General features: G+C 42.6%; 1 protein-coding gene across 9 annotated transcripts in view; it reads left to right on the top strand.

The window, feature by feature from the left end:
- nek1 (NIMA-related kinase 1) overlaps positions 1 to 10,940 on the top strand; it is a 168,086-nt gene extending 157,146 nt beyond the window's left edge. For all 9 annotated transcript variants that reach the window (XM_068029276.1, XM_068029275.1, XM_068029277.1 and 6 more), the window contains one exon: positions 10,335 to 10,940. In XM_068029276.1, coding sequence (XP_067885377.1) covers positions 10,335 to 10,348 — 14 coding nt within the window. In that variant the 3' untranslated portion in view covers positions 10,349 to 10,940. The remainder of the gene's footprint in view (positions 1 to 10,334) is intronic.
- The last annotated feature ends 1,170 nt before the right edge of the window (positions 10,941 to 12,110 follow it).

Here is a 12,110-nt window from a genome sequence, read left to right as displayed (position 1 = left end):
TTTTTACTGTTGTGTTTTGCAAATAAATCCTTGAGAAGCCAGTGAAATTGTCCCATTCCATTTGTCTGGCAATAAATTTGTCTGCTGCACCTTAGACACAGAGGGAGGTGATCCCAGCTTTCCAAATTTGTCCTGACTTTTCTTTGTTTAATCATATACATGTTATAGGTTTGAGTTTGTAGAAACTCAGGGTTATCTTTTTCCCCCTCTTTTTTTTTAAGACTACAAGTTCTAATGAGTGGTTAGAATGTTGAATTTGGTACCACATCGAGTGATTGAGGTGAATAGCATAGCTGAATTTAAAGGGAAGCTTAAAAAAAGGACATGAGAGAGAAAGAAATAGAAGGATGTGCTGATGGGAGCACTGGTATGGACGAGCTGGGCCAAATGACCTCTTTCTATACTGTAAATTCCATGTAATTCTATTGATCACAAAGAGGATAAAACAAATAGATTTGAATGGGATATTCTGGTTCATTTTAATGTAAAAATGCAACCCATCAGAAGTATATCAGATGCAAGGAGGGGTGGGGATAGCATTTTGAATGAGTGTATGTTTCTAAATTTGCTGCCTGCATGCTGGCTGTTGCCAATAACACTGGCTTTAAATACTCATATTTGCTGCTGCATAATTTTTAGGGAAAAATGAAAAATTAACTAAAACTCCTTTTTCCCAGTAAAATGTTTTTCTTCTGCTGTTGCTCTGGGGAGAGAGAGAAGGCAAATAAATCATTTTCAAATGGAGAGAACTTTACAATTAAATTTGGCAACTAAACTCTTCTTTCTCTTTCAGTTGAAAGAAAATGTGAAACTCGTGCTTATTATCCAATTTAGTGTGTTGGGAAATGCATTAACTGAAGTCCGTGTGATGAAAGGTCACAGACCTGAAACATTAACTCTGCATCTCTCTCCAGAGATGCTGCCTGACCTGCTGAAGTCAGTGTCAAATTTTGATTGATAAGGCTCTTGTGAAACTCCTTGGGACATTTTAATGTTAAAGATGCAGGAACCTTGGATAATGCGGGATATTGTGAGCCTAGTCAAAAAGAAAAAGGAAGCATTCGTAAGGGCTGGAAGGCTAGGAACAGATGAATCCCTTGAGGAATATAAAGACAGTAGAAAGGAACTTAAGCAAGGAGTCAGGAGGGCTAAAAGGGGTCATGAAAAGTCATTGGCAAACAGGATTAAGAATAATCCCAAGGCTTTTTATACATATATAAAGAGCAAGAGGGTAACCAGGGAAAGGGTTGGCCTCCTCAAGGACAGAGAAGGGAATCTATGTGTGGAGCCAGAGGAAATGGGCGAGGTACTAAATGAGTACTTTGCATCAGTATTCACCAAAGAGAAGGACTTGGTGGATGATCAGTCTGGGGAAGGGAGTGCAGATAGTCTGTCATCTCATTATCAAAAAGGAGGAGGTGTTGGGTGTCTGGCAAAGCATTAAGGTAGATAAGTCCCCAGGGCCTGATGGGATCTACCCCAGAAATCTGAGGGAGGTAAGGGAAGAAACTGCTGGGGCCTTGACAGAAATCTTTGCATCCTCATTGGCTACAGGTGAGGTCCCAGAGGACTGGAGAATAGCCAATGTTGTTCCTTTGTTTAAGAAGGGCAGCAAGGATAATCCAGGAAATTATAGGCCGGTGAGCCTTACGTCAGTGGTAGGGAAATTATTAGAGAGGATCCTTCGGGACAGGATTTACTCCCATTTGGAAACAAATGAACTTATTAGCGAGAGGCAGCATGGTTTTGTGAAGGGGAGGTTGTGTCTCACTAATTTGATTGAGTATTTTGAGGAAGTGACAAAGATGATTGATGAAGGAAGGGCAGTGGATGTTACCTATATGGACTTCAGTAAAGCCTTTGACAAGGTCCCTCATGGCAGACTGGTACAAAAGGTGAAGTCACACGGGATCAGAGGTGAGCTGGCAAGATGGATACAGAACTGGCTCTGTCATAGAAGACAGAGGGTAGCAGTGGAAGGGTGCTTTTCTGAATGGAGGGCTGTGACTAGTGGTGTTCCGCAGGGGTAAGTGCTGGGACCTTTGCTCTTTGTAGTGTATATAAATGATTTGGAGGAAAATGTAGCTGGTCTGATTAGTAAGTTTGCGGACGACACAAAGGTTGGCGGAGTTGCGGATAGTGATGAGGATTGTCGGAGGATACAGCAGGATATGGATCGGTTGGAGACTTGGGCGGAGAAATAGTTTAATCCGGACAAATGTGAGGTAATGCATTTTGGAAGGTCTAATGCAGGTGGGAAGTATACAGTAAATGGCAGAACCCTTAGGAGTATTGACAGGCAGAGAGATCTGGGCGTACAGGTCCACAGGTCACAAAGTGGTAACGCAGGTGGATAAGGTAGTCAAGAAGGCATACGGCATGCTTGCCTTCATCGGTCGGGGCACAGAGTATAAAAATTGGCAAGTCATGTTGCAGCTGTACAGAACCTTCGTTAGACCACACTTAGAATATTGCGTGCAATTCTGGTCGCCACACTACCAGAAGGATGTGGAGGCTTTGGAGAGGGTACAGAAGAGGTTTACCAGGATGTTGCCTGGTCTGGAGGGCATTAGCTATGAGGAGAGGTTGGATAAACTCGGATTATTTTCACTGGACCAACGGAGGTGGAGGGGTGACAGGATACAGGTTTACAAAGTTATGAGCGGCATGGACAGAGTGGATAGTCAGAAGCTTTTTCCCAGGGTGGAAGAGTCAGTTACTAGGGTGCATAGGTTTAAGGTGAGAGGGGCAAAGTTTAGGGGGGATGTTCGAGGCAAGTTCTTTACACAGAGGGTGGTGAGTGCCTGGAACTTGCTGCCGGGGGAGGTGGTGGAAGCAGGTACGATAGCGACTTTTAAGAGGCATCTTGACAAATACATGAATAGGATGGGAATAGAGGGATACGGTCCCCAGAAGTGCAGAAGGTTTTAGTTTAGGCAGGCATCAAGATCGGCGCAGGCTTGGAGGGCCAAATGGCCTGTTCTTGTGCTGTACTGTTCTTTGTTCTTTGTATATAAATACAAGTTGTTGTCAAAACTAAAAAAAAACTAACTTGGTTTGCATACCCTAATGCCCCTTCCCAGCTTCTGTTTGCTCCATTGCAAATGAAGGAATGCTGGATATCTCTACAGCTTACCTTAAAGCCTGTGTCCATTGCAACACGGTGTAATTAATCTTCTTGAAAGTTTATATTCAGGACTGTTTGGGAGTTCTCTGCTTTTTGAAGTTGTCGTCTTTTTGTAGTTTCCTAAGTTTGCATCTTTAAATGTTTAAAAAAAAAAGTCTCAGTATTTGGGGATTTCTTAACATTTCGTAATTTCTTTCCAAAGGTAGTTGCCTGTATTCTTTGGGGTTTAGAAGAACCACAGGTGGTCTCATTGAAATATACAAGGTTCTGAAGGAGCTTGACCGGGTGGACATTGAGAGATTGTTTCCACTGCCTGCGGAATCTGGAACTTGGGGGATAGTGGATTGATCATTTAGAACTGAGGCGGAGAGTATCGTGGATAGCACGTATAGAGAGGTGGTCACAACGCAGGCTCAGACTCCACAGGCAGGAAGGGAATGGGTGACCACCAGGCAGAGCAAGAGGACTATGCAGGCAGTGTAGGAATCTCCTGTGGCTATTCCCCTACGAAATAGATATACTGCTTTGGATACTGTTGGGGGAATGGCCTCTCAGGGGAAAGCAGCAACAGCCCAATTCGTTGCACCACGGTTGGCTCTGCTGCACACGGGAGGAGTAAAAAGTGTGGGGATTCAGTAGTTATAGGGTATTCACTTGTAAGGGGAATAGATAGGTGTTTCTGTGGCCGCAAATGAGACTCCAGGATGGTATGTTGCCTCCCTGGTGCTGGGGTCAAGGATGTCTCAAGAGCGGTTACAGGACATTCTAAAGGGGAGGGTGAACAGCCAGTGGTAGTGGTATACATTGGTACAAATGATGTAGATTTAAAAAAAGGGATGAGGTCCTAAAAGCAGAAAATAAGGAGTTAGGAATTAAGTTGAAAAGTAGGACCTCCAAGGTAGTGATCTCAGGATTGCTACCAGTGCCATATGTTAGTCAGAGTAGAAATACAGGATATATTGGCTGAATACGTGGCTGAAGAGATGGTGTAAGGGGGAGGTTTTAGATTCCTGCGACATTGGGAACGGTTCGAGGGAAGGTGGGACCAGTACAAACTGGACGGGTTACACCTGGGCAGGACCGAGACTGATGTCCTAGGGGGAGAATTTGCTGGAGTGGTTGGGGAGGGTTTAAACTAAAATGGCTGTGGGATGAGAACCTTTACAAGGAGTCAGAGGGGGGATCAAGGACAAGAACAAAAGACAGTAAGGGGAATAAAAAAAGTGTTAGGCAGAGAAATCAAGGGCTAGAATCAAACAGGACCACAGTGAAAAATAGTGGGAAGGGGCCAAGTAATGTGAAAAAGACAAGCCTTAAGGCTTTGTGCCTTAATGCGTGCAGCATTCGCAATAAAGTGGATGAATTAATAGCACAAATAGATGTTAACGGGTATGATATAGTCGGGATTACGGAGACATGGCTGCAGGGTGACCAGGAATGGGAAATGAACATCCAGGGGTATTCAGTATTTACGAAGGACAGACAAAAAGTACAAGGTGGTGGAGTTGCATTGCTGGTTAAAGGGGAAATTAGCGCAATAGTGAGGAAGGATATTAGCTCTGACTATGTGGAATCTGTATGGGTAGAGCTGAGAAGCACTAAGGGGCAAAAAAACGTTAGTGGGAGTTGTATATAGACCACCAAACTGTAGTGGCGAAGTTGGGAATGGCATTAAACAGGAAATTAGAGACGCATGCGATAAAGGAACATCTGTAATTATGGGTGACTTTGATCTCCGTATAGATTGAGCAAATCAAATCCGTCACAATACCGTAGAGGAGGAATTCATGGAGTGTACACGGGACGGTTTTCTGGACCAATACGTTGAGGAACCAACTAGAGAACAGGCCATCCTAGACTGGGTGTTGTGTAATGAGAGAGGAATAATTGACAATCTAGTTGTGCGAGACCGCTTGGGGATGAGCGACCACAATATGATAGAATTCTTCATCAAGGTGGAGAGTGACGTCGTTGATTCTGAGACGGGGGTCCTGAATCTTAATAAAGGAAACTACGAAGGTGTGAGGCACAAGTTGGCTATGATGGATTGGGAAATGTTACTTAAAGGGATGACGATGGATAGGCAATGGCAAACATTCAAAGAGCGCATGGATGAACTGCAACAATTGTTTATTCATGTTTGGCGTAAAAGTAAAACTGGACAGGTAGCCAAACCATGGCTTACAAGGGAAATTAGAGTTAGCGTTAGATCCAAGGAAGAGGCATACAAATACGCCAGAAAAAACAACAGACCTGAGGATTGGGAGCAGTTTAGAATTCAGCAAAGGAGGGCCAAGGGATTTTTTAAGAAGGGGAAAATAAAGTACGCAAGTAAGCTTGCGGGGAACACAAAAACTGACTGTAAAAGTTTCTGTACGTATGTGAAGAGAAAAAGATTGGTGAAGACAAATGTAGGTCCCTTACAGTCAGAAACAGGGGAATTTATTATGGGGAACAAAGAAATGGCTGACCAACTAAATGCATACTTTGGTTCTGTCTTCACAAAGGATGACACAAATAACATACCAGAAATGTTGGGGAACACAGGATTTAGTGAGAGGGAGCAACTGAAGGAAATCCGTATTAGTAGAGAAATGGTGTTGGGGAAATTGATAGGATGGAAGGCCGATAAATCCCCAGGGCCTGATAATCTACATCCCAGAGTACTTAAGGAAGTGGTCCTAGAAATAGTGGATACATTGGTGGTCATCTTTCAAGATTGTATAGACTCTGGAACAGTTTCTACAGATTGGAGGGTGGCTAATGTAACCCCACTATTTAAAAAGGGAGGTAGAGAGAAAACAGGGAATTATAGACCAGTCAGCCTGCCGTCGGTAGTGGGGAAAATTCTAGAGTCCATTATCAAAGATTTTACAGCAGAACACTTGGAGAACAGTGGTAGAATCGGACAGAGTCAGCATGGATTTATGAAAGGGTAATCATGCTTGACAAATCGACTAGAATTCTTCGAGGATGTAACTAGTAGAGTTGATGAGAGGGAGCCAGTGGATGTGGTTTATTTGGACTTTCAGAAGGCTTTCGACAAATTCCCACTTAAGAGCTTAGCGTGTAATGGTATGTTGGCCTTCACAGCGAGAGGATTTGAGTACAGGAGCAGGATCTCATGCTGAAATTGTACAGGGCCTTGGTGAGGCCACACCTGGAATATTGTGTGCAGTTTTGGTCTCCTTATCTGAGGAAGGATGTTTTTGCTATAGAGGGTGTGCAGCGAAGGTTTACGAGACCGATTCCTGGGCTGGTGGGACTGAAGTATGAACAAAGAACAGTACAGCACAGGAACAGGCCATTTGGCCCTCCAAGCCTGCGCTGATCTTGATGCCTGCCTAAACTAACACCTGCACTTCCGGGGCCCATATCCCTCTATTCCCATCCTATTCATGTATTTGTCAAGATGTCTCTTAAACGTCGCTATGGTATCTGCTTCCACCACCTCCCCTGGCAGCAAGTTCCAGGCACTTACCACCCTCTGTGTAAAAAAAACTTGCCTCGCACATCCCCTCTAAACTTTGCCCCTCTCACTTTAAACCTATGTCCCCTAGTAACTGACTCTTCCACCCTGGGAAAAAGCTTCTGACTATCCACTCTGTCCATGCCGCTCATAACTTTGTAAACCTCTATCATGTCGCCCCTCCACCTCCGTTGTTCCAGTGAAAACAATCCGAGTTTTTCCAACCTCTCCTTATAGCTAATGCCCTCCAGACCAGGCAACATCCTGGTAAACCTCTTCTGTACCCTCTCCAAAGCCTCCACGTCCTTCTGGTAGTGTGGCGACCAGAATTTCACGCAATATTCTAAGTGTGGCCTAACTAAGGTTCTGTACAGCTGCAACATGACTTGCCAATTTTTACACTCTATGCCCCGACCAAGGCCCTGTATGAGGAGAGATTGAGTCGGTTAGGATTATTTTTGCTGGAGTTCAGAAGAGGGAGGGGGTCTCATAGAAACCTATAAAATTCTAACACGACTTGACAGGGTAGATGCAGGAAGGATGTTCCCGATGGTGGGGGAGTCCAGAACCAGGAGTTATTGTCTAAGGTTACGGGGTAAACCTTTCATTACTGAGATGAGGAGAAATTTCTTCACCCAGAGAGTGGTGAGCCTGTGGAATTCACTCCCACAGAAAGCCGTTGAGGCCACAACATTGTATGTTTTCAAGAAGGAGTTAGATATAGCTCTTGGGGTGCAAGAGATCAAACGATATGGGGGCAAAGCGGGAACAGGTTATTGAGTTGGATGATCAGCCATGATCACAATGAATGGCGGAGCAGGCTCGAAGGGCCGAATGGCCTAACCTTGCTCCTATTTTCTATGTTTCTATGAGATGAGGAGCAATTTCTTCACTCAGGGTTGTGAATCTTTGAATTTGTCTACCCCAGAGCATTATAGATGCTCCATCATGAAGGCTGAGATAGACAGATCTTTGGTCTTTCCTGGAGTCAAGGGATATGGGGAGTGGGAAAGTGGAGTTAAGACAGAAGATCAACCAGGAATGTATTGAATGGCAGAGCAGGCTTGACTGGCTGTATGATCTATTCCTGCTCCTATTTATGTTCTTGCCATCCTCCATATTAGACTCCCATTGCAGTTTCTGTTGAAAGGCCCAGTTTGCACTAACCTAGTTAACCTTATAAGCCTCGGGCTGGGCGGATCATCTACTAGTTAACATAGAGGTGGTGTGTAATCAGTATATGTAGTTAGTGGTGAGTTTAATCTTGAATTTCACCACCTAAATCACAGAAAACCTTCGGATACTTGAATTAAATAACGTCAGCATATTCTTGCCTCGTGCTTCCGATGGCTGAGAAGCAATTGAGAACAATCTGTTTGTCTTAGTGATGCTACTGAAAAGTGCTTATTAGTGGAGTTAACGTTTTCACCCAAAGAACTAGCCAAAGGCTGATGATTAAAACAAATAGTTAACCTCCTTTGCGAAGTACTCCTATCTGGTGCATCTTCAGTACCAGATCCTTCAGTTATAAGAACAGAAGACCTAGGAACAGGATTAGGCCAGTGGTTGACCCCACACTCTTAAAATTGCATAGAATTTATAGAAACATCCCATTCACCCTCACCAGTCGGTGCTGATGTTTGTTTCCACTATTTACTTCATCTCACCTGAGAAACATATCCTCCCATTTCTTTCCCCCTCAAGTATCCTAGCATCCCCTTAAAGACATATGTGCCATTTGCCTCAACTACGCCTTGTAGTGAGTTTCAGTCTAACTACTTGCTGGGTAAAGAAGTTTCTCTTGAATTTCTTATTGGATTTATTACTGACTCTTGCATTTATGACCCCTAGATTTAGACTCGTTCCGCACATTCCAGTTTAGTGCTTCTGCCTGGCTACTTCTATTCCTCCTTTTGAGCATCACCTCAAGCCCACTTCCTCCATCCTTACTCTGTCCCTTAATTTAGGGCAACTGTGTTAATGGAATTAGCCATTAGGAAGCATATTTCGTAATGAGGCATTTTAGCGTTTGTTGAAGATGAGAGCATTTTAATGGGTAACATTGTATGTAGTTGATTTGTAATGCTGTACTGATTCGGCCAAAAATAGTTCCAAGAACACTAGAAAAGTGGCCACAAAAATCTATCACACAATTGGCATGTTTAGTAACCAACAAGCAATATTGTTGGAGCTATAAGGAGGGCGATCATGTCAAAAATTGTTATGCCAGTTGGTGCTGTTCTGCTTTGTTCCATTCCAGAGCAACAGGAGAACATACAGTAGATGGCCTACAATGTGAGAGGGAAGCTGGTTATGGTAAAGGCAAGGAATGCAATTTAGGATTATCGTTAAAAGGAAATCAAATCTGCACCACTCTATGTAAACATTATAGGATAGTTAAAACGAAGAAAGTCACATAATTTCCATTTTTACTAATATTCATCAACAAAAAAGTACTTGTATTTACATAGTGCTTTTCACAACCTCAGGATGTCCCAAAACACTGAAGTACATCTGAAGTGTAGTCACTGTTGTACTGTAGGAAACATGGCAGCCAATTTGTGCACAGCAAGCTCCAAAAAACAAAGTGATAATGACCAGTTAATCATATTAATTTATGTTCTTTGAGAGACAAATGGTGCACAATAACAAGTTATATTTCCAGAATGCTCCTTACATACAGACATATCTTGGAAAGCTTCACAAGTCCATGGGTAGCAAGTGGATGCTGAGTGGCAGGGGTGCAAGGAAGGGTCAAAAGCACAATTAAGGAGAAAGATCATAAGCAGGCTCATGGAAGCAGGGAGTGAGGCTGGTGTTGAGGCAAAGATATTGATGGATGGAGTTCCAGTGGGTTGGGGCAAAGTGAATGATGGAGCAGATGCCATTGATTGAGTAAAGGGAAATAGATGAGTGTTGGAGGACAGGAGGATTTGTCAAGGGACGTGGGGTTGGAGGAAATCCTGGAATGTGGTGGGGGGGGGGTGCGGTGGTTGGGGGGTAGGTAGATGCATGAGAATATAAAAGTCAATTTTCTGAGACGTAGGAAGCCACAGTAGCTTGGTGAGGATATGAGACACATCAGCAAAGCTTGATCCCATGTTCCTCTATAATGTTATTGAGGAGGTAGCACCACTTGAGGCACAGCAGAAGTGACTGTGCAGTGTGTCTGCCCGCAATTCTAGATATTTAAATTTTAATCATTGTGTGAGGAATTATGTGGAAGAAAGTGAGCGTGCACGCTGGGTTTAAGAATTAGGACTCCAGCCAGGCAATGTAAAAGTTTGGAGAAACAGGACAGCTGCTGATCTGAAATGAGTAGCTGCAATATCAGTGATGTGTAATTTGATTTGTGTATACCTTGCTGACTTTGAATATTGTTTGGCAAGCAAAATCGTAATTGTCTCTTTCCAGTGCTTTAATGCCTGTTATGATCTGGACCACATGCTCAGGTTAAGCTGTTTTACATTAATTACTGCCTAAAATTCAAGATGTAGTTACAGTTCATACCCCTGGTTTTATGGACTATATTTTCACATCAAATTCATTTTTTCAAATTAAAATTATAAGTAGCAATGGTGCGACAGAAATCATATGATGAGGTAACCTTTGAAAAGAATGGCTATGCAGTTTTTTTTTTCGAGCAACGTTTTTTCAGCTAAGATAACAAACTTTAGTGACTGACTTGTGCTTTATTTTACATCAAAAGTTATTTTTATCACATTCTTCATTTTCCAGACAATGATGAATAAAATCATTCACTCAGGACATGTCTATGTTGCGGAACTTTTTTTAACTTACGAAATTATGCCATCTTTTGAGCCTGGTAGAACTCTTGGACACCAGTCGTATGGATGCAAGTTCAGGCACTTGGAAGTTACAGTACAGCATATAAGAGTCTGCATGGTATGCGGTACAAGAATGTGGTTTGATTTTTGTCCTTTCTCCCCAGGATTATATTCTGTGTTGTCTTTTTTCTTTTGGAAAGTTTCTGCATTTTCTATTTATGGGTCTAGCTGCTGAAGAAAGGTATGCATATTGAACAGAAAACCAAAGTACTCTTTTGGATGTCCCACAGTTAAGATTTACAGTATTGAAATGGAATAAATTACAAAATCTAGTATATTTCTAACCCTGGATATATTTTCACTTGAATTGCTTCAAGTGAAGGGTGATCAAGGTTCAAGGGTGATCTGTTGTGCAGAAATCTTTTCCACTGATACCTAGTTTCATGCTGCAGAACACTAACCTGAAAGTAGACTTTTAAGTTGTAATATAGGTACAATTCCTTGTACAGTACTTCAAAGTACAAAGTTCATAAAATGTATTATACCTTTCTAATAATTAGGAATAAAGATTCTTTTATACATTAAACATTTTGCACATTGTTTTTTTTAAACCAGAATTCTTGTGGATTCCATTATCAATAGGCATGTTTTGCATTGCTTCTGTTTCTCTGTCCATAATGAACGAAGATTGCATTTTTCATTAAAACCAGGAAAATCATTAGATAACTTGTAAGATTCACTTCCAGAGTTCTCCTAATGACTTGGGTGTGTGGATGGCAATTACTGAGCTGTGCAGGTCAGGTATGCCCTAGGTTTAATCTATTTGTTTAGCTGATCTCAGTGGGGATGGCACAGTTGACCCTAATGACCTTGGATTAAGGAGGGAGGAAAACATAGCGAGAGTTTACACTTCTAAGCATTATTCAAGCACCGTGTTGGAGAATGCATGTGTCTGCAGAGGCCTGCTGGCTTCCATCAACCCATATCCCAGCTGAGTGATTCTATTTGGAAAGGAAGGAAAGTATGAAAGCCAAAGTTGTAAATGCTTATAATTATCTCTTGAAATTCATTATTGCTAAGTATAGCAGAGTGTAATATATCCAGTGGAGCAGCTAACAACCAAGTTTGCCCTCGATGACTGCTCAGTTATTTAAAAAAGACTTAGATTTATATAATTGCTTTCACAGACTCCTGATGTCCCAAGCACTTAACAGCCTATTAAGTACTTCTTGTAAAGTCGCTGTAGGAAACTCGGCAGCCAATTTCCACACAGCAAGCTTCCAAGAGCAATGACTGGTGTCAACCGTGGCTCAGTTGGTAGCACTTACCCCCAATCAGAAAGTTGTGGGCCTACTCATTGGAGCGCACTATTGGACTTGCGATCTTTTGGATGGGACGTCAAACCAAGACCCTGTCTGCCCGCTCAGGTGGACATAAAAGATCCCATGGCACTTGATTGTTTGGTATATATTAGTTGATGGATAAATGTTGGTCAGGATATTGGGGAAAAAAAAACCTCCCTTGCTCCTCTTCTAAAAGTACCATAGGATCTTTTACAGTCATTTGAGAGGGCAGATGGAGCCTCTGTTTAATGTCACACCCAAAAGACTGCACATCTTGACACAGTAGTACTGCACTGGGAGTGTCAACCTAGATTATGTGCCCAAGTCCCTGGAGTGGATATTCAACCACAAACTTCCAACTCAGGCGAGAGTGCTGCCTACTG

This window comes from Heterodontus francisci, chromosome 4, assembly GCF_036365525.1.
Source record: "Heterodontus francisci isolate sHetFra1 chromosome 4, sHetFra1.hap1, whole genome shotgun sequence".
NCBI classification, from domain to species: Eukaryota; Metazoa; Chordata; class Chondrichthyes; order Heterodontiformes; family Heterodontidae; genus Heterodontus; species Heterodontus francisci.
The sequence above is the reverse complement of the archived record's forward strand: the minus strand, read 5'-3'. Positions and strand labels throughout refer to the sequence as shown.